The 25,189-nt window shown below is 43.2% G+C and overlaps 4 protein-coding genes across 12 annotated transcripts; 3 read left to right on the top strand and 1 right to left on the bottom strand.

The window, feature by feature from the left end:
• The first annotated feature begins 68 nt into the window (after positions 1-68).
• retreg1 (reticulophagy regulator 1) lies at positions 69-16,245 on the top strand. Its single transcript, XM_068566902.1, has 10 exons — positions 69-84; positions 4,454-4,706; positions 5,305-5,411; positions 5,799-5,829; positions 12,806-12,923; positions 13,381-13,465; positions 13,649-13,771; positions 13,946-14,016; positions 14,620-14,743; positions 15,447-16,245. The coding sequence occupies exons 2-10, from the start codon at positions 4,513-4,515 to the stop codon at positions 15,950-15,952; spliced, it is 1,359 nt and encodes a 452-aa protein (XP_068423003.1). The 5' UTR covers positions 69-84; positions 4,454-4,512; the 3' UTR covers positions 15,953-16,245.
• On the bottom strand, positions 2,036-20,754 carry rnf182 (ring finger protein 182). 9 transcript variants are annotated; one of them, XM_068566923.1, is made up of 8 exons: positions 20,507-20,754; positions 19,344-19,475; positions 18,823-19,192; positions 13,576-13,746; positions 12,726-13,050; positions 7,303-7,643; positions 6,712-6,913; positions 2,036-3,089 (listed from the first exon to the last, which is right to left on the bottom strand). In XM_068566923.1, the coding sequence occupies exon 8, from the start codon at positions 2,921-2,923 to the stop codon at positions 2,036-2,038; it is 888 nt and encodes a 295-aa protein (XP_068423024.1). In that variant the 5' UTR covers positions 2,924-3,089; positions 6,712-6,913; positions 7,303-7,643; positions 12,726-13,050; positions 13,576-13,746; positions 18,823-19,192; positions 19,344-19,475; positions 20,507-20,754. The 9 variants fall into 9 exon arrangements, with proteins under 9 accessions (XP_068423024.1, XP_068423046.1, XP_068423015.1 ...); XM_068566945.1 differs by having other exon boundaries at positions 12,726-12,974; XM_068566914.1 differs by having other exon boundaries at positions 12,726-13,746.
• On the top strand, positions 18,794-21,101 carry LOC137802947 (GTPase IMAP family member 9-like). The gene is made up of 3 exons (XM_068601168.1): positions 18,794-18,808; positions 18,908-18,968; positions 19,785-21,101. Exons 1-3 carry the CDS (start codon positions 18,794-18,796, stop codon positions 20,735-20,737), a joined length of 1,029 nt encoding a protein of 342 aa, XP_068457269.1. The 3' UTR covers positions 20,738-21,101.
• Positions 21,102-21,519: 418 nt separating this feature from the next.
• On the top strand, positions 21,520-23,584 carry LOC137781988 (GTPase IMAP family member 7-like). The gene is made up of 2 exons (XM_068571044.1): positions 21,520-21,581; positions 22,547-23,584. Exons 1-2 carry the CDS (start codon positions 21,557-21,559, stop codon positions 23,566-23,568), a joined length of 1,047 nt encoding a protein of 348 aa, XP_068427145.1. The 5' UTR covers positions 21,520-21,556; the 3' UTR covers positions 23,569-23,584.
• The last annotated feature ends 1,605 nt before the right edge of the window (positions 23,585-25,189 follow it).

Genomic DNA, 25,189 nt, shown 5'->3' with positions numbered 1-25,189 from the left:
CAGTGAGAGGCTGTTTATCATCAGCAGGACGAGGACACGCAGTTCTGGGAGAAGCTCCTTGACGGCGAAGGAGGACAAGATGTCGTACGTTAGTAATGTAATACTGCAGTGAAAGGGAAAAGTTTGTTTACAAGAAGAGTACAATGTTAAGGTTACTTTGAGTATTTGTGGTTTTATTTTTTAACTCCACTGCATTTATAAGATAAGATATTCCTCAGTGGGGACGTTGCAGGATTACAGAACCTTTTGAAACCCGTAGACCCCATGTGGGTCTGGACATCTTTTTCCTCGTGTTCAAGTAGTTCAAGTAGTCGTATGAACCCCAAATGAGTTCTAATACTTGTTATATATATATATATATATATATATATATATATATATATATATATATATATATATGTATATACATACATATATATATATATATATATATATATGTATATATATACATACATATATATATATATATATATATATATATATATATATATATATATATTTATATAAAAATTTATTTGTGAAAAAAATGTAGATTTTTACTAAAAAAAAACATTATATCTAAGAATATCCAGCATGATGATCGGAGCAAGATTTCGGAGCAAGATTTCCCAAAATTGTCTTTTGTAGTGGTCGCCGACTTCCCACATAAGACACCTATTTTGGAAAGATTAGGGCCTAAACAATAGGAATCTGCAAAGAAAATCACAATAAAACAAAGCATCGGGGTGTTGCGAAGGATTTTCCATCAAAAAACTGCGTTGTTCGTTTCCAAAATGGAAAAATTCCTTTTTTTATGGCAAAACATTGTCTCACTGAGGCATGCTGAGACTTTAAATTTGCATATGCTTCTGCACTTGCTGTTTGAGGAATAATAACCGCTGACTGACACAGACACAGAGCAGGAGGAGGAACAGGGTTTATTTTCATCATTCAGACACGATGTCTCAATCAAATGATTTGAGTAACTCTCTGACTCGACGGCCTCGAGGGGATTGTGTTTGTTCTTCTTCTGAACTGTATTTCTGTCGTTGTTTCTGGTCGCTGACGTCAGCCGACGAGTATCAGTCTCTCTCTGTGTCACTAGAGGGGAGAGGAGAGCCGCTCAGAGAGAGAACTGAGTCATGGGCCTCAAACCCTGAACCCTCAGGGACTCACTGACGGGAGGGCTTGAACATGAATGAGACGGCGCTTTGCTGCAACATGACCATGACAACGTCACACAAATGTTGTGTACAACTGTGGGTATTTATTTATTCTACCTTCAGGTTTCTCACTACAACAGGCTGCATCATATCTAGCAGATTCCACCACAATTTGCATTAAAGTTTGAGCTAAATGTGACATTTTTTTTAGCTCTATTGGATAAGCTGAACCAAGCTAAACAAAGCACAAGTCTACATGTCGTCACCTTCCTAAAATTAATGGCCCAAGTTTTGTTTTTCTGGTTTTTCAAAAAACACAAAAAAACTTGTACCAAATGTGAAAGATGGGCACGAGCTGCCTCTAGACACACTGCACAAACTATGTTATGATCACTCATATTATGTTCCAGTGAGATTTTCAGTAACAAAAAATGCTAACTAAATTGCTAGCTTAAATGCTAGCTTTGAAATGCCATCTTGAAAAGCTTGTAAAATGGCCTCAGTCACGTTGTTTTGTGACTTAGGTGGAAATAAAAAGTCCCAAGTCACACTCTGGACACAGTGATAGTTCTACTACCAGAGGGGAGAAGCACATGACCTGTTCAACTGAGGATGTAGAAGATGTTACCAGAGGTGACAAATATCACGAGGAGATGATTTAGGCAAGAAATTCATGTCCAAAAATGAGGAAGGCCATTATTTTAGGAAGTTGACGATGTGTAACGATGAGAAACCCCAAAGGGTGAGCTCCGTTTGTCCACAACGTTCCCGCTCTCTTCTTCACCAAAGAAAAGGAGCGTTTATTGACGCGGTCAGTTACACAGTAACACCCCCGCTGGTGATTTATTTTGGAGACCCCCCCCCCGCCCCCCGATTGTTCCCCTCCGGTGCCGTTACGGCGGCATGCAGTCCCACAGCTCGTGGCAGACGCACTGGCAGAACCCGTAGGCCATGATGACCACGAGGCTGGCGGGAACCAGGCTCACCAGCAGCACGCCGAGCGCGGTCCTCTGCACGATGAGCAGGTAGACGCCCAGCGGCAGCGAGCTGAAGTACAGCAGCCCCAGCGCCCACACCAGCAGCCGGGCCGCGGTCTGACACAGCAGGGCGGCGCAGTTCCACGCCGTCCACCTCTGCGTGACGGACGCCATGGAGTCCGGGCTGGAGGAGCGGTGCGCCCGGCGGGAGGAGCCACGGTGCTGCCGGTGGAGGTGGCGGTGGAGGTCTTGAGTGGATGCAGGTTCTGGAGGCGGCGGCGGCGGCTCCATGATGGTAATGACCACAAAGTTAGGGGAGCCCCGGATGGATGAGTAGGTGGTGGAGGAAGAGGAGGCGGATGATGACGAGGAGGAGGATGAAGGGGATGTCGCAGGTGGGTCGCCGCCCATGAGCGAGCTCAGGAGCCCCGGGCTGAGGAGCAGCTCCGTGGTCGCCTCCTGCCGGAAGTGGAGGTTCCTCCGATTCCCGCTCCGGAGGGCCAGCGCCGCCGCCAGGTCGCGGTCGTCCGGCAGGCTGCTCGCCGCCGCGGGCCCCGGCAGCCTAGTGACGTAGCGGCAGAACGGGCACACCGCGGCGTCGGGGGCCGACTCGCCCAGGTCCAGGATCTTGGCGAGGCACTTGGCGCACAGGCGGTGGCGGCACTCGAGCACCTTCGGCCGGCGACCGCCCAGGTTGTAGGCGCAGTAGCAGATCTTACACTCCAGCTCGTCGGCGCTCAGGATGTCCACGTGGCCGACGCCGCGGACGGCGTCCGACTCGGCGCTCTGCAGCTTGATCACCATGCTGACGCCCGACCTCTGGCCTCGGGACCGGCAGAGGAAAGCAGCTGAACGCTCAGGTGCAGAGGCTCAGGGGCGAGGGACGCGGCGAGGTTCCCATAGATGGAGACGGTGACAACGGTCCACTCCACTGAAGGTCTGGGCTTCATTGTGGCTGTCCAACGGGCTCCTGCAGTGTGTGTGTGTGTGTGTGTGTGTGTGTGTGTGTGTGTCAGAGAGAGAGAAAGAGAGAGAGAGATTTGGGAGTTGATGAAGGGAAGACCCTCGTGAGTTCTGGCCTCTGGGGTTCCTCTGCCTCTGAGCAGTTGGGGTGTAACGGTGCATCGTTTGGGGCACAAAAAAAGAGAGAGAGAAAGAAAGACGAGAGAGAGAGAGAGAGAGAGAGAGAGAGAGAGAGTGAGAGAGAGAGAGAGAGAGAGAGAGAGAGAGAGAGAGAGAGAGAGAGAGAGAGAGATAACTGTTAACACAGCATTAGAAGAGAACAAACAGAGGCGAAGGGACAACAAAGCAAAGCCTGTACAAACCAGAGCTGGAATTTTCGAGCCTGATCTTTTGTTGCTCAGTGAAATTCAGTCCAATTAGTGGCTGACACACACACACGGAAGGACACACACTTCTAAAATTTAACGGTTCTCTGTTAATGGTGTGTGTGCGTGTTCAACAAAACGTGAATGAGTGGCTGCACGATGGTGTTTAAGTGTGTGTGTGTGTGTGTTGCATGCTTGAGAACATAGGAACAAATGGATGTAACAGTGTGTTCTGTGTATGACCTTTATTCATCAGCGTAACACTGCAAATATTTTGTATACATTTAATATATATATATATATATATATATATATATATATATATATATATATATATATATATATATATATATATATATATCTCTTTGGGACTCACAAAAATGAAGAACGGATTATCCCGACAGAGAGTGAAGAAGTGGAATGAATGGAGGAGGAGGAGTGAGGGAGCGAATTATATATTCAGTACAATTAATTTGTTATTTTAATATCTACATGAAAGTAAGTTCTCTAAACTTCCAACAATTTGAGTTGATGCACAGTCCCACTAAATCAATGACACTTATTAATATGAACTTCCACTGATATCACACTGCAATACACACACACACACACACACACACACACACACACACACACACACACAAACCTGACGTCATTGGCCTGAACCAAAACAAAACCATCACCAGCTGACGTGAATAAGTAAAAAAGACAGGAAGTGGACTTTCACAAAAAGTATGTGTGTATACTAATAAAGGAATATCTAAAGCAACATTTTAATTAATTCACAATTCCAGCTTTAAATAAACAAAAGAGCCTAAACCCTCCTATGCATGTTCACATTATTAACACTAGAATCACATTTCATTGAATAAAAAACGTCTGCTTGTTTGAATCTTTTACGGTTCCCCTTCCCGACTGTTGTTTTATTTTGAAAAACCGCGACACCGGAAGTGCTATCATCCCTAACCATCCGGGTAACTTGACGCGGATCCCTGTGCCCGAGCAGCGGAGCGGCAGAGCGGCAGAGCGGAGCGGGACCCCCCCTCCCCCCGGGTTCGAGATCCAATGCTGGGGAGCCGGGAACCAGGAGCCGCGGGTTCAGGCTGCGGGGAGCCGGCCGCCGGGCCCCCGAGCCGGGCCCACCGCGGGCAGGAGAGGCCTCAGGCCGGCGCAGGGTGTCGCCTCCCCGGCCTGGTCAGCTGGAGGCAGAGCCCCGGCAGGACGGCAGCGCTGTTTGCTGCAGCCAACGCCGCGATCTGGTAGGCGTCATGACGCAGGACAGCAGACCCCCACCACGATCACTCACATGCATGAAGACAACAAATGTACTAATATATATATATATATATATATATATATATATATATATATATATATATATATATATATATATATATATATATATATATGAATGAATGAATGAATGAATGAATGATATTCTATTGGGACATATACTTTATAACTTTTGCAATAATGTTTTTCTGTTTTCGTAATGACAAAAATAAATTATATTTTTATTTATTATTACTATATCAAGCCATATGATATTCATAAGGCATTGAAAATGCAGGACTCATATGCATACATGAAATAAATGTACTATCTTAGCTTCTCCAATAATGTTTTTATGTTTTCATAATGACACAAATAAATGGTGTTTTTCTTTTCTTTCTTATTTCTCATGAACTCACTATAATATTTATGTGATATTGTAAAATCTGAGGTTCCGATATAGTTTATTTTGTTTATCCTGTTTGTAATAATAGAAAATAACATAAGGACAGCAAAGAGAACAAAGATTTTTTTTTAAAAACTGGAGTCTGACGTCAGTGGGACGTTTGTTTGGTTTCTCTTCAGCTTCGTGGCCTTCAGCTCCTTCAGGACCTTCAGCCTCCTGGTCGTCCTGCTGGCTCTGCTGGTCATCATGACGACCGCCAGAGACCTCGCCCGGTGCAGGTCCACAGGTACCACCAAATATATATATATATATATATATATATATATATATATATATATATATATATATATATATATATATATATATATATATATATAAAACCTCCGGTTCTGAAGAGTGAAGTCTATGCTTCATGTGTTAAAGCTGCATTCTCTCTCCTGACCACCAGGGGGCGACTCTTCTGGGTGTATGGAAGTCTCTAAGATCAATATTTTAACCGCTCTATTTATGTAATACATGTAAAGTATAATGTAGTTATGAGCCGCTTTTTAGGTGCTTATAAACGTGTAATTTCCTGTTTTTCTATTCTTATTCTATCCCGTCATTCATTCTCTCATTATGTCGTTTTCCGTTGCGTGACCTTCCTGAATAATAGATCTCTTCTCTCCCACAGGAGCTCACTTGTGGTGCAGCATGACAGCAAGGTAGGACACCGAAGTGTGTGTGTGTGTGTGTGTGTGTGTGTGTATGAGAGATTCTAGAAACATATCTTAAAGGCAGGTCTGGGATCAGGGATCATCTCATTGGTTGAGAACAGTTAGTGGGCGGGGTCAGAGCTCTGAGTTATCTTCCAGTCTAACTTAATCATAAAAAAAGAAATCTAGGAAAAACACTACGTCAAAGTAGAAGAAATATAACAATTAGAGGGTGGTTGATTATATATATATATATATATATATATATATATATATATATATATATATATATATATATATATATATATATATATATATATATATTGTTCGACCACAGCTTGAATAAGGAAGCGCAGTAGTAGAACTTTAGGAGCACTTAAATGTCTCTTACTGACAGCACTTTGTAGTTTGACTTTATTGAAGGAATTGTACTGTCTTGAGTCTTGTTGTTCTGATTTTGTCCTCACGGTTGAATGCACTTATTGTTAGTCGCTTTGGATAAAAGCGACAGCTAAATGTAATGTAAAGGGACCCAAGACGCTTCCCTGTGGTACTCCAAAGCCCAATAGTTACCAGAATGTGTACTTAAAGATATATTTTTAAACTTAATTAACATTTCAATCAACGGTTTGCAAGACTCATTTGGGTTTGAAGTTCCTCTTCTTTGCACATTTACTAAACTTTCTAACAATATAGCGTAGCCGCTTGGAGCTAACGCTAACACAGCAGGTTGATTAAGCTGCTGTGTTGTTTACTTTACTCTGGATTAAAGAAGTTCAACCGGTGTGACTCGGTTCAAACCCCCGGCCTCATTTTGAAAGCGAGCGTGTGGTTGTGCGTGTGTATGTATGTATGTGTGTGTGTGTGTGTGTGTGTGTGGTGATCCGTTACTCGATGCCAGCCCTGGAGGCTCGGTGGGATTCAGTGGAGGTGACGGGGATTTGTGGGCGCCGGGCTGGATGCAACACATCGGAGTTACATAACCAGTGAGTCCGGGTCAGGGGCGACTCGGAGGGTTTCCAGTACAACCGGGGTCCACAATCGAGTAGCTATGTCTTCAGGATCAATGCAGTCTTCAAGGAGAAGGAGGAATCTAATGACACGATGACAAAATGACAAACTCAAGGTCAATTTACAAGATTTTCCTCAAGGCGATTGACTCAAGCTATATGTTTGTTTTTGGGGCATTTTGCGTTTTGGGGGTGAAAACAAAGCAAAGTGATTTCAGACAGAAGGGTTCACAATGTGTGTTTGAAGGATGTCAAACTGATTCAGCAGAGAAAAAAGCGTCAAACACTTTGATGACGCCTGTAATGTTTATGTTTTGGTCACTTTTATGTTACAGTAGAACATTAATCTGGTTGAAGTTTGAGCAGCATTCATTATCACCCTCTCACCGAATACATATCTAGTACTAAATATCACTCTCTCTCTCTCTGACATTTGGCCAGCAGGGGGTGTTTTGGATTGTGTTGTTGTCACCTGCTGTTGTCCGTCAGAGGTGTCTTGTGGGTAGTTGTACCGGCTCAGAGCGAGTCTCAGGCAAAGGCTTGTGGGAGATTAGCTGCTGACCCAAAATGTGAGCTGACAGCTGGGATGTTGGAGCCAGCACTACCCCTCCCTGTGTGTGTGTGTGTGTGTGTGTGTGTGTGTGTGTGTGTGTGTGTGTGTGTGTGTGTGTGTGATATCATATAATATAAAGCTGAAGAGGTGCACTCAGTGAAGTGTAGATTTTTTCAACAGGTGTGTGTCATGAACGGGAGGATGACTCAGCGAGCTGCCGGCGAGGTACTCAGCAGGTTGTGTTCTTGTGGTTGTGTGAGCTGTGAGACAAACACACAAAGAAACAATAAAAGTGAGGACAGACACGCACTCGGCCGTTAGGAGCAGCGAGTCACGGCAGTATGGAACGGGCACTAAAAGGTGTTTCGAGAAGGTTTGAAGCACCGCGACCACAACAGGTCTTTTACTAAAAATGACTATTCCCTTACGAATTAAACAAAATAAAAAATAAAACATTGTATTAATGGTTTTTCCCTTCTAACATGTCAGGAAAATTAGATCCTGACCTAAATAGATGAAGTTACCTGCGTCACACGAAGAGCATGACCATCATCTCTGAGTGTGGATATAAAGAGACGCGTCATTCTTCCACGTGGACGAACGTGGCGTCGCGTGACTTAAATAAATGGATTTTGTTTTTAGTGGCTTCGAGGAGAGACTCGATGTGCTGCTTGTTTGTTTCCACAACAAACACAAAGTGTCTTAAGAGTTGTGAAACCTGAGCTGTGTGTGTGTCTTTGTGTGTGTGACTCAGCTGTTTCTCCTTGGCTTCAGCTGATTCAGAGGTTCAAATTGAAGCAGTCAAGCCAATCAGATCACTTGACACTGATGGGGTGGGCTTGGGAGGGGGTGTGTGCGTCAGAACAGACCTTTTGATTGGATGCAGACCGGCTGGCAGAAAACAACACAACAAACGGGCCGTGAGATCACCGTCGTACGTAAACACAGTCACGGTGTCGAAACATGACATGAACTTCCAAGAAATTGTGGGTGTAGTGACTTCCACGTGTGTTACTGTCAAAAAGATTTAAAGATTCAATTAGGTGGTGGTGATGGTGGCGTTGAGGTTGGTGGTGGTTTATTGTTTCTATTTTATTCCATGTCTATTTTTATTGTTATATACCTTTTCACCCTCCTAGGTGGAACGTACCTAATGGCAATAAACACTTCTGATTGTGATCGGGTTGGTGGTGGTGATCACGATGGTACTGGTGTTGTTGGTGGTGTTGGTGTGGTTGTTGTTGGGGATGGTAGTAGGGTTGAGGCTGTTCCTGGTGAAGAGGTTGGAGTTGAGGTTGCTATTGGTAGTAGGGATGAGGATGTTTATGGTGATGGGGTTGGGATTGGTGGTGGTCACGATGGTACTGGTGTTGTTGGTGTTGTTGGTGTGGTTGTTGTTGGGGATGATAGTAGGGTTGAGGTTGTTAGTGGTGAAGAGGTTAGTGGTGATGGTGGTCATGATGGTACTGGGGTTGTTGTTGTTGGTGGTGTGGTTGTTGTTGTGGATGGTAGTAGGGTTGAGGTTGTTCCTGGTGAAGAGGTTGGTGGTCATGATGGTACTCGGGTTGTTGATGGAGATGGTAGTAGGGTTGAGGTTGTTCGTGGTGATGGGGTTGAGGTTGGTCTTGGTGTTGGTTGTTGTTGGACTTGGTAGTAGGGTTGAGGTTGTTCGTGGTGATGGGGTTGAGGTTGGTCTTGGTGTTGGTTGTTGTTGGACTTGGTAGTAGGGTTGAGGTTGTTCATGTTGAAGAGGTTGGGGTTAAGGTTGGTAGTAGGAATGAGGTTGTTCGTGGTGATGGGGTTGAGGTTGGTGGTGGTCACGGTGGTACTGGTGTTGGTGATGTGGTTGTTTTTGGGGATGATAGTAGTGTTGAGGTTGTTAGTGGTGAAGAGGTTGGTGATGGTGGTTACGATTGTACTGGGGTTGTTGTTGGGAGTTGGTCGTAGAGTTGAGGTTGATTGTGGTGATGGGATTGGGCTTGAGGTTGGTGGTGGTGAGCATGGTGGTTCTGGGGTTGTTGTCAGGAATGGTAGGAGGGCTGTGGTGATGGGGTTGAGGTTGGTAGTGGGGATGGGTTTGAGGGTGGTGGGTGTTGTTGTTTCTACCCCCCTAACCCCATCCCCTGCCCCCCTGGTTGCTGCCAGTTGGAATGAAGTGTGACCCGGCTATTTTTAGAGGCTGCTTGAAATACTCCAACCGGGGCTTCATTGAGGATAAACACAAGCTGCCCTCTCACCGTGTGGCACGTAGAAACCCAGAGTTTGGCTCAACCCTGAGTTTGTGCCGTCATCTTTTTTTTTTTTCCACCTCAAAGACAAGTTCTCGCTGTCTCCATCATCTTGACTATCCCGTGTTTGGCTGCATTTGAGTAGCTTTGTCAAATCTTCTGAAGTTACCCCAAAAGCTCTTGAGATGTCTCCTGAAGACCGTGGGGCAGGACTGAGGTATGACTGGAGTTGTGTGTGATCTGGTGAAGCTTTAAGACTACTGTAATTTAAAGGGTCTGTAATCACACATTAGTTTTTTTGTCCTCACTTTCTCTTTGGTTTACTTGTAGTTTGGGTTTTATTTGTTGTTAGAGATTTATTCTGTACCAAAACAATGGAGGGAAATGGAAATTAGTTCATGGTGCTTGAATAATTGCATTTTTTGTCTTTCCAGAAACAATCATTTCAGCTACGCTTCGCTACCTTTAACTAAAGACCTAACATTAAAAAGCAGAGGGGAACTGCGAAATTTTAGTTTTTCTGTATGCGGTGGTTTGGGTGATTTAACATTTATTGCTACGTAATAATCTGTCACATGAGAGACTGCAATCTTGTGTTTGGATTGCGCAATGAGGTTAACAGTTAAACGTCTGTTATTACGTATGACCTGAAGTCAAATCGGCTCAAATTATTTGGCACATTTTATATCCTAATTTCAGTCCAAACAGAACAACAACATGAACCAAATGGCAGCGCTCTCCGTCCGTCCATACCACTTATGGTTTATATAGCTTGTACAGCTCACTGTATATTTGGCTGCACGCGGACCATAAACAGGTATTAGTTGCTTCAGAGTCAGGGTTTCGGTGGCATGTGCCCACACAGACAGCTGGGGAATCGTATTGACACCCCTTCTTCCCAATCGCGAGCGAGGAGCTGTGGATGCTTTTGACGCCATTCCTCGCATTGTTTGTCTCGCGCTATTTTTAAAAGCGGCGTCACCGCGGCTTGTTAGAGGCTCAGACGCGATGCTTCCTGTGTTGTTGCAGAGATTACTGGACGAGGGGGGAAAAAAGGTGACATCTGCCCCGACAGACTCCTGTGAGGTGCCGCCGCCCTCCTTTCCCCGTCTGCGAGTCCTCCTGGGTGACGAGGGGCTAGAGCCAATGTTCAAAGTGCTTTATATTTTCCGTTGTTCTCCTGAAGTTATAGTGAAGACACATGATTGATGAACCCAACAGTGGCTGATGGTGTCGGTGGTGGTTGTCTGGAATGATCCGGAGCGTTGAAATGTGATCTATCCACTTCTCAGTATCCAAAGTGTTCGTGGAGCTCAGACAGCATGTGACATGAGGGCTGGAAAAAATGTCAGGATTTGCACTCCATGTGTATTAAGGTGACAGTTATTCTTCTTAAATGGTGCAGATGCTTCTGGATTGAACTCGTGAGGTGGAATTTAATCTTCCCAGTGGGGAAAATGAATAATCTCCTACGCTCCAGTTGCTCTTCGGTGCTTTTTAGACTTGCGTCTCTTTCCAGGGAGACGTCTCCTCGCCTTTCGCAGAATGGTGAAACGCTCATTCTTTCTCTCACTTTACTGCTATCGTTGCTTCACGGTGTCACGTGTCCGAACCCGTCGCGCTTCCCTGGAAATCGGCGTCCTGTGAGGGGCATGTGCCTGGAAGTCGAGACGGAGGGCAGCAGGTCTATCTGTCGTCATCGGAGTCATGTGAGACAGCTGGGTGGTTCAGGTCAGGTGGGATGGTGGGTGTGGATGAGATACTGTAGCTTCCTCTCAGTCTGGCAAATACATGAGTGGAGGGGGCGGGGGGGGGGGGCAGTTTGGACGGGTTATGAAGGGTAGTTTAAAAAGGAAGGGTAGTCTTTCTGGAGCAAACAATGTGGTTGAGCTGATCAATGGTCTTCCAACCGTCGCGTTGCTGTGGCTACATATGGACAGACATTTATGGTTGGGTAAACACATTGAAGATGAATAGACGGACTCCTTTAAAGACACTTAATTAAAAGTTAAAAGAGAGAAATTTCACGGTACAATTCAAACATATCGAGACCGAGCAAAGGATCAACACCATCAACTCTAAAGTTCACAAGCTTACAAGTTGTATAATCTAACTTTGAGTTTCGCTGTAGATAAAGTTGAGTCGTCTGCGTAGCGACTGACGATTGTCGTCATTATTTACTGATCCGTTAATTAACTGGTAGCCGGTGTGTTGCTGTGCTTGCAGAGGGACAGCAATACATTTGGTAAACACATTCATGTTCCCCAGAGGATCCAAACCTTCAGCTTTTTTATTTTTTTGCTAAGGGAGCTAGCGGGATTTTCGCTGCCTCGCTCTCGCATATATTTATCGCACATGACTTCCACGTGAGCCACATGTGCATTTTTTTATAGCTTGTTTAATGGGACGTGAGCACGAGGGCTGACAACATGAGATGCTTTTTGTTGCTGGGAAAGTTTCATACCGCACCAGGTGGCCGAGCGGAAACACAGCATGGAAACCACGCTCACGGTCCAATTCTCATCCGCCACCTGTCTATTAAGTCCTCTCGCCGGTTTTATAGTCGGCTTCTTGTTTTAGACCATGACGTTTCATTTTCTTTGACTAAATTTGATCAATGACCCTCAACCAGTGTAGTTCCAAGCCTCTAGAATAAACCTCTTCAATCCCCCTCGTGGTCACGTCAAATGTTGAGACTATTTTTAATGCAAAGTCACTACATGCCATATCAGGGATTACATGCTGACCATGTAGCCGTACCAACAAGTCAAGTCCTTTATTTATAAAGCACATTCAAAGACAATACAAGTAGAGAAAAGTTTACAAGTTGTATAATCTAACTTGGAGTTTCGCTGTAGATAAAGTTGAGTCGTCTGCGTAGTGACTGACGATTGTCGTCATTATTTACTGATCAATTAATTACTTTTTTGTGAAGAGTGCACAGGTCAAAGAACGTACTTTTCTTATTGTCTTGTCTATAAAGTCACAAGTAATAGAATACACATTTATAAAAAATATATCAAATGAAGAGTAAAAAGCACACAAGAAAAAGTGTTGGCAACAAAAACAACAAACAAAACAAAGCCTGCCAGACTGTTTGGCCCAACTACGCACCTTTAAGATGGTGCAGCTGACACCGCCAAGGTGAGTTTTCTTTCAGATGACTAACGTTGCTTCTTTGTCTTTTCTCCAAGCTGGGAGATCATCGACTCGAGTCAGGACGGCCAGTCTGGGACCGGACCTCAGCTCTGCGACTCCGTCAAACTCTTCCTCCAGGAGACATCGGCTTTCAAACAGCAAAACCCTGGCAAGGTGAGGCAGATTGGGACCCCGGACCGATCCAGACTTTCACAGCTTGTCAGGCTTTAATTCAGATGCAAACAGGTTTCAGTTAACGTGGTGCAGGACAGCGATGCGTCCCGCTGTGTCTGTCGCTTTTCTGCATTTTCAGGGAAAAACATATTCGGATCAATAGAAACTCTCATGTCTGTGTGTTTCTATAAGTACGGACCCAGAACGCGATTAGCTTAGCTTAGCATTAGGACTGCAAGCTGAGGAAAATGCACAGAAAGCTCAAACATGTAACTAATTTGTTTCATCTGTACACAAATATAAATGTGAATACAACACTTTGTGTTCTTTAGGCCTGAGGATTAGTTTTTCCAAAATACTTAACTTTTCCCGCCAAAGTAACGGCTACTAAATGTGTACGATAACTAGCTGACGGTGTCCTTTCTTTGTCTTTGTGTTCACTTTCTTTCTCTTCTAGTTTTGCCTGCTGGTTTGCAGTTTATGCACCTTCTTCGCTGTCTTAGGACGCTACATTCCAGGGTTTATTATCTCATATATTCTTGGTGGGTACATTTTTTATCACGCCAGAGACGTATATTCTATGTATTCTCACAGAAAGCATCATCTTTCTACCACTAGTACAGTCTTCCCTTCATGGAGTCGTGACACTTACATGTTTTTTGGCTCTTATGGAACAAAATACTGATTGTGCCACATGTTTATTCTCTTGTTGTCTCTCTGTGCAGTTCTCTGTGTTTTCCTGTGGCCTCTAATCTCATTTCACGAGGTTGGTTTGTGGCTGAAGCCAGTTCTGCAGAAGCTGGACTTTGGCATCGGGGAGTTCCTTCAGAAAATCAAAGAGAACCATGGTACGTATGAAACAGTTTATGTCAGTTTATGAGTATTACACATGTTTAAACATAAACATGTTGTACATTATGTCCGTATATATCAGGCCCCAACAACCTTCTTCTTTACTCTTTGAGTTCTGTATTCTGGAGTAGAAAATTAAATTAGTCGCATCCTTGTTTTCTTCCCGTCAGAGAAGAGAATCATGCAGGCCCAGAGTGAGAAGGAAGGCATCGAGTCGGACCTCTCCTCCATGTTTCCCAAGGTTGGTCGCTCGTCTCACCTCCATCTGTCGACTGTGACCGAGTCCGGTTAGAGCTCATTGCCTTCCAGTCCACGTGATCCACATCGGCATCGTGTCCCAAACAAATTCGTTCTTCAAGCCAAACTGGTTTCAGACTACATTCACTCATCGGACCATTTGCGTCTTGACTTTATTAATGAAGTGGCTGTAATGCTCAGGGAGGAGACGTCATGCTAGAATAGAGACGTGGACACAGGAAGTAAGGACCGTGTGAGGCTTCACTCACCTGTTGACTCGAGACTAGAAAGCAAAAGTCCACTTACTTGACATTTTCCAGACTTGTTTGCCAAATATGGCGGCTTTCATCAGCTGATGCAGTTTGATCACAACCAAGCGAACTAATTCCAGAAGCTTTGCAGGAAGTGGAGCTTTTGTTCAGAGCTGAGAGACTTCTGACAGGACTTGGCTTCCTGGTTAACAGGCGTCCGCATCCTTCAAGCGTAGTGCACACAGCAAACTACTGCTTTCTTATAATTCATCTCCATCCAGTTAGATTATTTCTGCCCAGATATTCTCCGTCTCCGCGCTCTAAAACGTGTCTCCGTGCGTTTTCCTTTCCGACAGCTCGACTCCACAGCCTGTAAGGAGATGTCCGTGTCGGACACCGAGGTGTCTGACGTGACGTGGACAGACAACGGCACTTTCAACCTGTCAGAAGGACACACACCGCAGACTGAGAACTCAGAGGGTACGTTTTGTGCTGGTTTCCTATTAAAAAGGCTTTTTGTGGAGTTATAAGACCCCAACAAGAACTAAGAATGATCGCAGTTCTCAGTTCTTAGGACAACGTTTTGAGGGACTTTTGTTTAGCGCCTATTTAGCTGCGCATGAGTCGCTAGTTCACGATGGTCGGTCAAACCCAAGAGCTTATTTGTACGACATTTGTACCTCAACAGACAAGACTGAACATGAACAAAGGCTCGTGAACGAAAGAAATGGAAGAAAACGCGGACGAAGGAGTCGCTGCACAGCTCGCTAACCCAGCACCGTTAGCATGGCGGCTAACTGAGTAGCGCCAAACACATGCAACGTCAATCATGAAGGCTAGCTTGTGTTTATGATTATGGCACGTAACAGAGTGTATTGTTTCTTTTTATATTACAAAATAAAAGCTAGGAGCTGCTCATCAAAGTCTTATTACCGCGCCCCTATTAGCTCTTAGTATTTGCAAAGAAATGTTGTTCAAACTTATGTAACTTAGTGTCAGCAGCACTTAAAGTGATTCCGAGTATTGAGGGGAAAAGCTTCAGCGTGTTACCTTCCAAAGAGACCAAAAGCATGTATTTACTCCAAATGGTTTAAGTTCAGCTTGCAATTTACTTGGGATACCCCAAGTAAATTGAGGTATTAGGCAAAGTTTAAATAAAAAAATCTTTCTTCTGGCCTCTCAGAGCTCGACAGAGAAGAGGCGTTCACCGGCGGCCTTCAGGAATTCCCTTCTCTCGACAACGGCGCAACGACCAACGGTGACGATGACGACGAAGACTTCAGCCTCGGCCTTCCCTCGCCTCCCCCTCGGCCGCCGATGAAATCCGAGCGCGCGGCCTCTCCTCACAAAGACCAACCCGCCGCCGACCGAGCCCTCCAATTGGTCAACCAGGCGGCGGGCGACTTCATCGCCGCCGCCGTCACGGCCGCCATGCAGGAGAGGATAGAAGCGGCGGTCGGCAACTTCGCCGGCGACTCGGATCGGTCCGGACTCCCCGACGCCGCCGCCGGGCTGCTGGAGCTGGCCGAGGAGTCGGACAGCGAGGTGGAGGACTTTGAGCTGCTGGACCAGTCGGAGCTGGAGCAGCTGGAGGCGGAGCTCGGCCTGGAGACCAATGAGGACGCTCGAGCCCCGAGCGACAAGCCGGCCTCTCCCGGATTCTTCTCCAAACTCCTGAGACGCCACTGATGGACGAAGAGTGCAATCTGGGTGACGGAGGACAATGTGGAGGGGAGGCCAGGGGGGTTGTGGGAAAACAATGTTTCCATTTTCTTTTTCTCTGTAGAATTTACATCAATCATTCAAAAACAGTTTGTCAAAACTAAAAAATGCAGACGGAAGTTACGTTAACCAGATCATCGCAGCCTGACGCTGCGTTCACAACGAAAGAGTTGCGAATTATTCACGCGAGTAGGTTACATGTAAAGTCAATGCACAGACACGAATGGTCGCGAAAAAAAATTATATTTTCCGCCGGGCAGCAAAAAAAAAAAATTCGCTTTTTCAGAAAATTCGCTTTTTCGGAAAATTCAGTTTTTCGAAAAATTCAGTTTTTCGGAAAATTCGCTTCTTCGAATGATTCGCTTTTTCGAAAAATTCGCTTTTTCGAAAAATTCACTTTTTCGAAATATTTAAACTCGGGTGAAAAATTCGACTACAATTTGCGGCGAAAATTCGCAACGCTTTTGGCGCGAACGCAGCATAATGGCGAGTTCAGACTACACGATACATCGGCCAGAAAAAGGAGCGTTGGGTGCCGCGAATAATTCTTTTTCTTTCTTCGGCGCAGCGTCGTCTCCGTGAAACACTAACGATGACGCACCAGCATCTCTCACGAGCTGCTGTGAGCGAGAGGAAACTCTAGATTTTTGTTTTTCCTGTTCAGTCTGCACATTTACTTATTCATCCATTTTTTCTTCTATAACTTTTAGGGCCAGGTGTGATTCACCTGCTGGTCCATAACGGTCCAAGAGCATTGTGATACACACACATATTGTGTAGTCTGAGCCCGACACAAAAGAGGACGTTGGGACCTGCTTTTGGTTCTAATCAATAGCTGTAGTTACATTTGTCCTTTCAAAGCAACTTTTTCATCACCTAACAAAAGAATGTTGATCAAAAAATAGTTTTAAATAGTACATAAACACATAGAGTGTACTTAATAACTTATGTGACAACGATGACTATAATAGCGGAGGTTTAACGACACAGTGTGTAATTAATAGAATAATACGATTAGCAATGAAAACTAAACTAATATTTCATGTTTTGTATTGAAATCAAACAATTACAGCTGTTGTTGTATTGTTTTATCATTCATTATCTCTTCATCCAGTTAAAATGTCTTTATATCTGCTAACATAAGACTAGAGTGTGTTTAAACTGTTTAATAACTAAACATTGCTTATGAATGCTTCGTAGATCGTACATTTGTCTCTGGATTATTCACAAAATAGTCCAAACTGATATTGAGCTTCTCAACTATTTAAGGCGACGAGTAACAAGAAAATGTCCTAAAATACATAAATTAATAAATTACTAATGTATATCACAACTGACCGCCTTTAGTTTCTAAACTCTCACAACATTAATTCATCCGACTACATTACCCAGAGTTCAACAGGAATTAGTCGACAATCTCTTTGCAATCTTAAATACCTTTAACGCTCAGAATATTTACAGGTTGGATAGTTGACGGCGAGGATTATTAAAACACTTTTTCCTTGTATGTTTATTTTTTTTACATTTTATAAGTTATTGTTCATGAAACGATGTTTGCAGCAGAATAACTTTTTATTTTATAACAACATGCGGCCGCTCTCTGAGACTTTGCATGCAAATAAAATCTTGAGATTTAAACATAAAACACATTTTACTTCCAGTGCTTTCATGAAGTTCACATTTTTGCTCACTGTAGTCGTCGAAATTAAAAATTAAAAAACTTGCATTTAGCGTCCTGTAAAAATTCACTTTGAGTTTTTGCACCGGAAGTTAAAAGTTATAAAATGCCTTATTTCCACTTTGCACCTTGATTATTATTTAACGAAGCTTCTGAGTCGACCGTCAACCTGATGAAGACGAAGAAGGACGGAAGCGGTTCTTGTACACTGAAAGGTTTTCACAATAAAGACACACAGCAATGTGCAATGTGTCTCGTGGCCTCGTCTTAGTGTAACTAACATGGACCTGTTGGTGCTTCAGTGCCTGAGAGGACTTCACAGAGGCTGCAGTTCATTTAGCTCACATGTGATGGAACAAAGAATATTCCTTCTGAATCAGAGCGTGACAGGTTCAGGACCTTGTTTGTTCTTATTTTTCGGTCGTGTCGTATTGACGTCGTGTCTTTGTCTCGCAGTGAAAAACGGTTTGAATCTAAAACATGTCGGTGGGTCGGAAACCAAAATGCATTAACGAAATGTACTTTTATGTAATTAAACTCAATAAAATGTTGTAACGCAGTCTGTAGATTCTTCTGTTTGATGTCTGTGTGTTTGTGAATGCAGCTGTGTGGTAATTATGTAAATATAGTTTATGAACGGTAGATTATATCAAAGATACAAAAACAATTTCATTCCGATAGCGTTCGCTTTAATATTTGATGTATTATATTATGCGTTAATGGTTACCAAAAGATCTGCAACTTTTAAGAATTATTTTGTAAAAATGACAGAGAAAGCCCCCAAAAAAAATCCTGAATACAGAATCAACAATCTATTTTAATTAAATGTATAAATTATTTACAATGTATTTATTAACTATTTAACAGTTTAACCTTTACAATAGCCTCGTAGATGAGTTAAAAACTAATTATGTAACAACTATTTGATCTATTTATGTGTGTAGATTTAAAAAATATGAATAATTTAAAGTATATAAAATGTCATATGTGCAACAAAAAATTGTTGAAATATAAATTATAGCACTACTATCAAATAAAAATAAATAACTATTGATTTGAGTTACTTATCAATGAATCATTTATTTATACTGGTTTGCTTAAAGTATTAGTGCTTTCAGCTTTTATAAGCGATGGAGAGAGTGCAGGTGAATGCACACACCTGCACTTTGTAGTCATCGCTGTGACCTGGGTGTGGTTTGGGGAATGTTAGTTAAACCTGTATCTGGTCTCTGGTGCGGCTGCAGAGGCTCAAGTCTTCCCTTCAGCCCAAAGACATGGCCCGCGACGCCAAAGACATCCGAGGCGGTAAGTACGTCGACTCTCTCAGAGTTCAGCTCCCTCTTCTCTCCGCATTCCTCGTCTATCCGTCTGCGATCTCCAGCGAAACATTCGCCGTTGTGTTGGCAGCGATGCAGGCGGCATGTTTTCAGGGAACAGATGGGAGGAGCGTGACTGAAACCTGGTTTCATGAAATCAAGTTTCCTGAACAGGGCAGATCCACACGTACCCTCCATGCTTTCTGTTCATTCCTGTGGGGAAACATGTCATTTAATATTTTCTTTCTGCAGCTAATCCAATGGTTTTGTGCATCATTTCTTTCTTTCAAATACGTTGTCTCACTCCAGTTTAACTTCTATGAAAGAGTTCAGCAGAAACAACATGAACAAGTATGCACGTTACCTGCCAGCACCTGCATCCAAGCACTCGACGTATGATTGACCATTGACATGCGCTGGAATCGGTCAGTGCCTTCTGTCGACAGAAAGCTAGCTAGCTGCTAGCAGAACTCAGTAGGAGCAGGAAGAATTCAGGCTGAAACACAAAAGAAGTTAGGTAATTTTTTGTGTTCTGCTTTGTGTAGCTTCTTGTAACACTCAATGGCTGAAGGAGGAGAAACAGACTTGGTGGCAGATTTACTGAGGACGCCGTTCTCACAGAGGGTTCTGGGCATATATGGCGGTAACGATCCTAATATGCGTGTGCAGTGTTTTAGTGCTGCAGTTTTGTTGGATTGTTTTGTCATCTTTTGTTACAACTAAATGTGACTGTTTTTTGTTGATGTGGACTACTTGCATTGTCCGTTAAAGACGCCTCATCCCATCATTTATGTGACGATATCAGACGGCACCGAAGGCCCAGGTCGAAAAAATGCACGGCCTGCCACCATTCTGGGAAAACAGATCTTTAAATCTGAGTTCTCCTCTCAATCTTTGACTAAAGTCTGTAAGAAGGAGTTTGGTGAAGTGAACGGGGAAACGGTTTCTGTTATCGACACTCCGGGTTTCTTTGACACCAATACTGATCAAGAGGAAACCTCTAAAGAAATAGTCCGCTGCATGAATTATGCTTCTTCTGGACCTCATGTCTTCCTGGTCCTCATCCAACTGGGCAGATTCACAGAGGAAGAGAAGAATACAGTGCTGAAGATTCAGAAACTGTTCGGAGCAGACAGATACAGCATGGTTCTCTTCACCCACGGTTACCTGCTCAAAGGGAAACCTATTGAAGAGTTCTTGAAGGACAACGAAGACCTGAAGGAACTTCTGGCCAAATGTAACGGCAACTACCACGTCTTCTATACCGAGGCAGAGGATCAGACGCAGGTCATCGAGCTGCTCGACAAGATCAGAAACATGGTTCGGGAGAACGGAGGAAGCCATTACACCACTGAGATGTTCCAGATGGCAGAGAAGGCGATTGAAGAGGAAAAACAACGAATCCGTGAAGAGAAAGAAGAGCAAATGCGCAAAAATCAGGAGAGACTTCAGAAGAAAACATCACACACAAGAAAAGGAGAAGAGGAAACTGTAGCACCTCCAGTCTCTCTCCTTTGGTGCCCTCACCTGCAGATCTCTTTTCCCAGGTGCCTCGCCCCCAAAATCTCTCTCCTGGGTCCCTTTCCTTTTCGGCACCACTTGTGCCAATATAACAGACCCCTAGTGGTCGGAGGGTGTATTGTATTTCCTTTCAACCGTCAAAATAAGCAAATGAACAGATCCAAGTTCATAAAATATAATATAATTACAAATGCAATAAACTATAAAGATTTCATAAAGACGCAACAATCCATTTGATGCATCAGGTCCATTAAGAATGTTTATAATAAATTGTAGTTTTGTTACTTTGGTCTGATGTGTTGTTCATAAAACTTGTGAAAGGGGGTAGTGGTTAAAAATAGGAGAAGATATCTTGTAGGTGAATTCCTCATCATACAGCATGTACAACTTTAACTATGCTGCCAAAACACGATCAAGGCTGTTGTTGTTTACCTTCAGCTTTTCTGAACTGTGAGGAGACAAAAAGTTTGATAATTCACAGGTTGCTTCTTTATTCAAAAGTTTATGAGTTTAAGAAAGAAGGGTCACTTTAATAGAACATTATGACACACGGGTTACAGGAACTGCTTTCATTTCTTGTAAATGCTGATGGGAGGGGTGAACAGGGGTTTCAGTTCTCAGGAAACAAAAGAAACCATTAAAATGCAGCAGGACTAGATGCAACGCTTTCTCTTGTGTGTTGTGTTTGGACCAACTCAGTGACATTTACACCATTTTGAATAAAGTTTGCAAAATGTGAAATTGTAGAATTAAATGTGTTGCTATAATCTTGTTATGCTTATTGTCCATAATGCAATTTTTTTGCAAAGTTGGAGAATGAACACTCCTCTCTTTACTTTTCCCTTGTTAGGTTTCTTGGGGAGTTTCTACTCATCATGACCAACCTATGAAACAGACTGTGAACTAAACACGTAAACCCCTCTAGTCTTTGACTTTTAGGGGTGTGGTTTGTTGGAGGAGTGGGGTCATATACATTTGCAAAACTTGTCTTTACTTTCTTTTTCTGTGCTTCACTGAGAAGCAGCACATCCCCTCTCTGCTCTGTGCAGTTCAAACATGGAAGGCATGAACAACAAATACTGTAAGTAAATATCAACCTGTATTTCTAATTATTTGTATCTATTGATGAGTCTGTCAGCTTTCATTAATCAGTCTTTTGTGTGCTCAGTTTCATCATCCTACTTTATAAGTCTCCATTTGTCATCAGTTTATAACTATAAACGTTTCATTTGATCTTTCATTGTGTTTAAATATGTAATAAAGATGAATCCACTGAGCACTTTCTCTGCTAGATATTAGTCTGATAAAGACTTCACAATGCATTTTACAGACATAAAAATCTCTCACCTTTCGGCGAAATTCGCCATTTTGAAACCAAAATAGGTGGCCGACGTGAATCGTGTAGATTCGATGAGGTTGTTTTTTTTGGGGGGGGGCGTGTTATATTCAGTGAACTGCGAACAGGTGCGCGTGCCGGAAGGGAGCACGAGTGCATGTTAATATAATATTTGATGGTATATCTAAGTTAAGTTACCCAGGAGCTCTGTTACTTAAACTTAGCTAACGTAACGTTAGCTATAGCTTAATGAATTGAGTCATTGAACACAGCAAGAGAGAATGCGACGTTAGCCAGCTAGCTAACGCAGCTAGCTAACGCAGCTAGCTAACGCAGCTAGCTAACGCTCCGGTGGAAAGTGATTAGCTAACGGTACCGTTAATGAGGCGGTAGATTCTGAGGTGAGGGGACTGAGGGCCGATCACACAGGACGAGACGTCGACTGAGCAGTCGTGTTTCCATCTAGAATTGTATGAAGCGCTTTTACATGTGTTACTTTCACACGTTCATGCATTCCATGCATTTTACTTATCCTTATCTTTATACTTTCATTTTTTGCTTTTTATTCCCTGCAGAATCAACTGTAAATATGCAATACTCCCAATTAAAATCTCCATGCTCCCCTTTTTTGCACTCTGTTTCATGCTTTGCGTCAAATGTTTGTTGTTAAATGTTTTGCGCAAGACACTAAGCATGAATTGTTCTTTCAGTTCTTTTGTTTACAGTCTTTTGGTTTCTACCTGCCACAACCGAGAGCCAAACCACCTGTGACAGTAGAAGCTCGACCCAAAACACCTGCGACAGTAGAACCTCGAGCTTCACACCCTGCGACAATGCTCAGGGGCTCAGGATCATGATGGTGGGGAAGACTGGAGTTGGGAAGAGCACCACAGGAAACACCATTCTGGGAAAACAGATCTTCAAGGCAGAGTTCTCCTCTCAATCTGTTACTAAAGTCTGTCAAAAGGCCTCCGGTGACGTGAACGGGGAAAATGTTTCTGTTATCGACACTCCGGGTTTCTTTGACACCAATACTGATCAAGAGGAAACCTCTAAAGAAATAGGCCGCTGCATGAATTATGCTTCTCCTGGACCTCATGTCTTCCTGGTCCTCATCCAACTGGGCAGATTCACAGAGGAAGAGAAGAATACAGTGCTGAAGATTCAGAAACTGTTCGGAGCAGACAGATACAGCATGGTTCTCTTCACCCACGGTTACCTGCTCAAAGGGAAACCTATTGAAGAGTTCTTGAAGGACAACGAAGACCTGAAGGAACTTCTGGCCAAATGTAACGGCAACTACCACGTCTTCTATACCGAGGCAGAGGATCAGACGCAGGTCATCGAGCTGCTCGACAAGATCAGAAACATGGTTCGGGAGAACGGAGGAAGCCATTACACCACTGAGATGTTCCAGATGGCAGAGAAGGCGATTGAAGAGGAAAAACAACGAATCCTTAAAGAGAAAGAAGAGCAAATACGCAAAGAAGAGGAGGAACTGAAGAAGAAACTAGAGAAACAGTTTGAGCAACAAATGAGGAAAGTGAAGGGTAACATGGAGAAGGAGAATGAGTTAAGGGACGCTCGTGAAAGAGAAACTCAAAAGGAACTTGAGAACCTGAGGAGGCAGCTTATATCACCGGCCAGAGGAAAGGCTAACAAAACCGTCCCATTGCTGCAAAGCATAGTTGAGTTCATTGTAAAGGCATTTGTGGGCTTGTTCTCCGTATGAAGTTTTTTTGCTTGATGACGCTGGACTGCATCAGCGTTAATTAACTGTTGTGAATTATTAATATTCTCATTACAGTTTTTTGTTGTTCTTTTGGGCCTGATTTGTAATATTAACAATCACTCAAGAAGTATTAAATTACATAGAAATTGTAGTTAGTTTTGTTTTTTATTGTGTGATATTTGTTTTCCTATTAGGAGCTCGCTGTTGTGCTCCATGGCATTGTTTCTCAAAGAAAGTTTGAAAAATGTGTCATTGAAATGTTTTATATTGTCTCATATTAAATGTATGGAATGTACTTTGACAGCATCTAGCGGTGAGGTTGCAGATGGCAACCCACTGAAACTCCTCTTGAGTGCTAAGCGTGCAGCCTGTATTATGTTTGTCCTTTCTAGGCTACTGTAGAAACATGGCTGCCCTGCTCCATATTTTGATATAAACTAATTTTAAGGTAACGAAAACCCAACGATCCTAATTTTCTGAGGATTGTACCCGAAAGACAACATACTTATTAACATTATATTCCATTTATTTCAATAGATGACGTTTGAGGGGACATTTATCTGTAAGTTGCAGTTGGAGTGCCACAGAGAAGCGTCTTGGGTCCCTTTTTAATTTTTTTTATTTCATAACAATTACTTGGAATTGCTTGTGCTGTAATTATATTTGTATATATTTGTAGTGGACTTTACTTGGTGGACATAATCCAGCAGGACTACTGTTGTAGCGGGAAGTGAACAGATTACTCTGACGCTTACGATATGGTAACGCAATGGCGTATGGGGGTAGTGGTGAAAAATAGGATAAGATAACTTGTAGGTATATGTCTGCCCTGTGATGGACTGGCGACTTGTCCAGGGTGTACCCTGCATTCGCCCCTTGACAGCTGGGATCGGCTCCAGCGCCCCGCGACCCTAATGAGGATAAGCGGTGAAGATAATGGATGGATGGATGGATCTTGTAGGTGAATTCCTCATCATACAGCATGTACGACTTTAACTATGCTGCCAAAACACGATCAAGGCTGTTGTTGTTTACCTTCAGCTTTTCTGAACTGTGAGGAGACAAAAAGTTTGATAATTCACAGGTTGCTTCTTTATTCAAAAGTTTATGAGTTTAAGAAAGAAGGGTCACTTTAATAGAACATTATGGCACACGGGTTACAGGAACTGCTTTCATTTCTTGTAAATGCTGATGGGAGGGGTGAACAGGGGTTTCAGTTCTCAGGAAACAAAAGAAACCATTAAAATGCAGCAGGACTAGATGCAACGCTTTCTCTTGTGTGTTGTGTTTGGACCAACTCAGTGACATTTACACCATTTTGAATAAAGTTTGCAAAATGTGAAATTGTAGAATTAAATGTGTTGCTATAATCTTGTTATGCTTATTGTCCATAATGCAATTTTTTGCAAAGTTGGAGAATGAACACTCCTCTGTTTACTTTTCCCTTGTTAGGTTTCTTGGGGAGTTTCTACTCATCATGACCAACCTATGAAACAGACTGTGAACTAAACACGTAAACCCCTCTAGTCTTTGACTTTTAGGGGTGTGGTTTGTTGGAGGAGTGGGGTCATATACATTTGCAAAACTTGTCTTTACTTTCTTTTTCTGTGCTTCACTGAGA

Source organism: Clinocottus analis, unplaced genomic scaffold (genome assembly GCF_023055335.1).
Source record: "Clinocottus analis isolate CAN_PGR_092001 unplaced genomic scaffold, fCliAna1.0.p SCAF_11, whole genome shotgun sequence".
Taxonomy (NCBI): Eukaryota; Metazoa; Chordata; class Actinopteri; order Perciformes; family Cottidae; genus Clinocottus; species Clinocottus analis.
Note: the sequence above shows the minus strand (reverse complement) of the source record. Positions and strands in the feature narration are given on the sequence as shown.

Bases quoted from the DNA above. Each gene is read 5' to 3' on its own strand.
- rnf182 (XM_068566914.1), bottom strand. From the start codon at position 2,923: ATGGTGATCAAGCTGCAGAGCGCCGAGTCGGACGCCGTCCGCGGCGTC.
- retreg1 (XM_068566902.1), top strand. From the start codon at position 4,513: ATGCTGGGGAGCCGGGAACCAGGAGCCGCGGGTTCAGGCTGCGGGGAG. The intron at 4,707-5,304 runs GTAGGCGTCATG...GTTTCTCTTCAG, and splicing joins GCAGCCAACGCCGCGATCTG to CTTCGTGGCCTTCAGCTCCT. The intron at 13,466-13,648 runs GTGGGTACATTT...CTCTCTGTGCAG, and splicing joins TATTATCTCATATATTCTTG to TTCTCTGTGTTTTCCTGTGG.
- LOC137802947 (XM_068601168.1), top strand. The intron at 18,969-19,784 runs GTAAGTACGTCG...TGACGATATCAG, and splicing joins CGCCAAAGACATCCGAGGCG to ACGGCACCGAAGGCCCAGGT.
- LOC137781988 (XM_068571044.1), top strand. From the start codon at position 21,557: ATGGAAGGCATGAACAACAAATACT. The intron at 21,582-22,546 runs GTAAGTAAATAT...TTGTTCTTTCAG, and splicing joins AGGCATGAACAACAAATACT to TTCTTTTGTTTACAGTCTTT.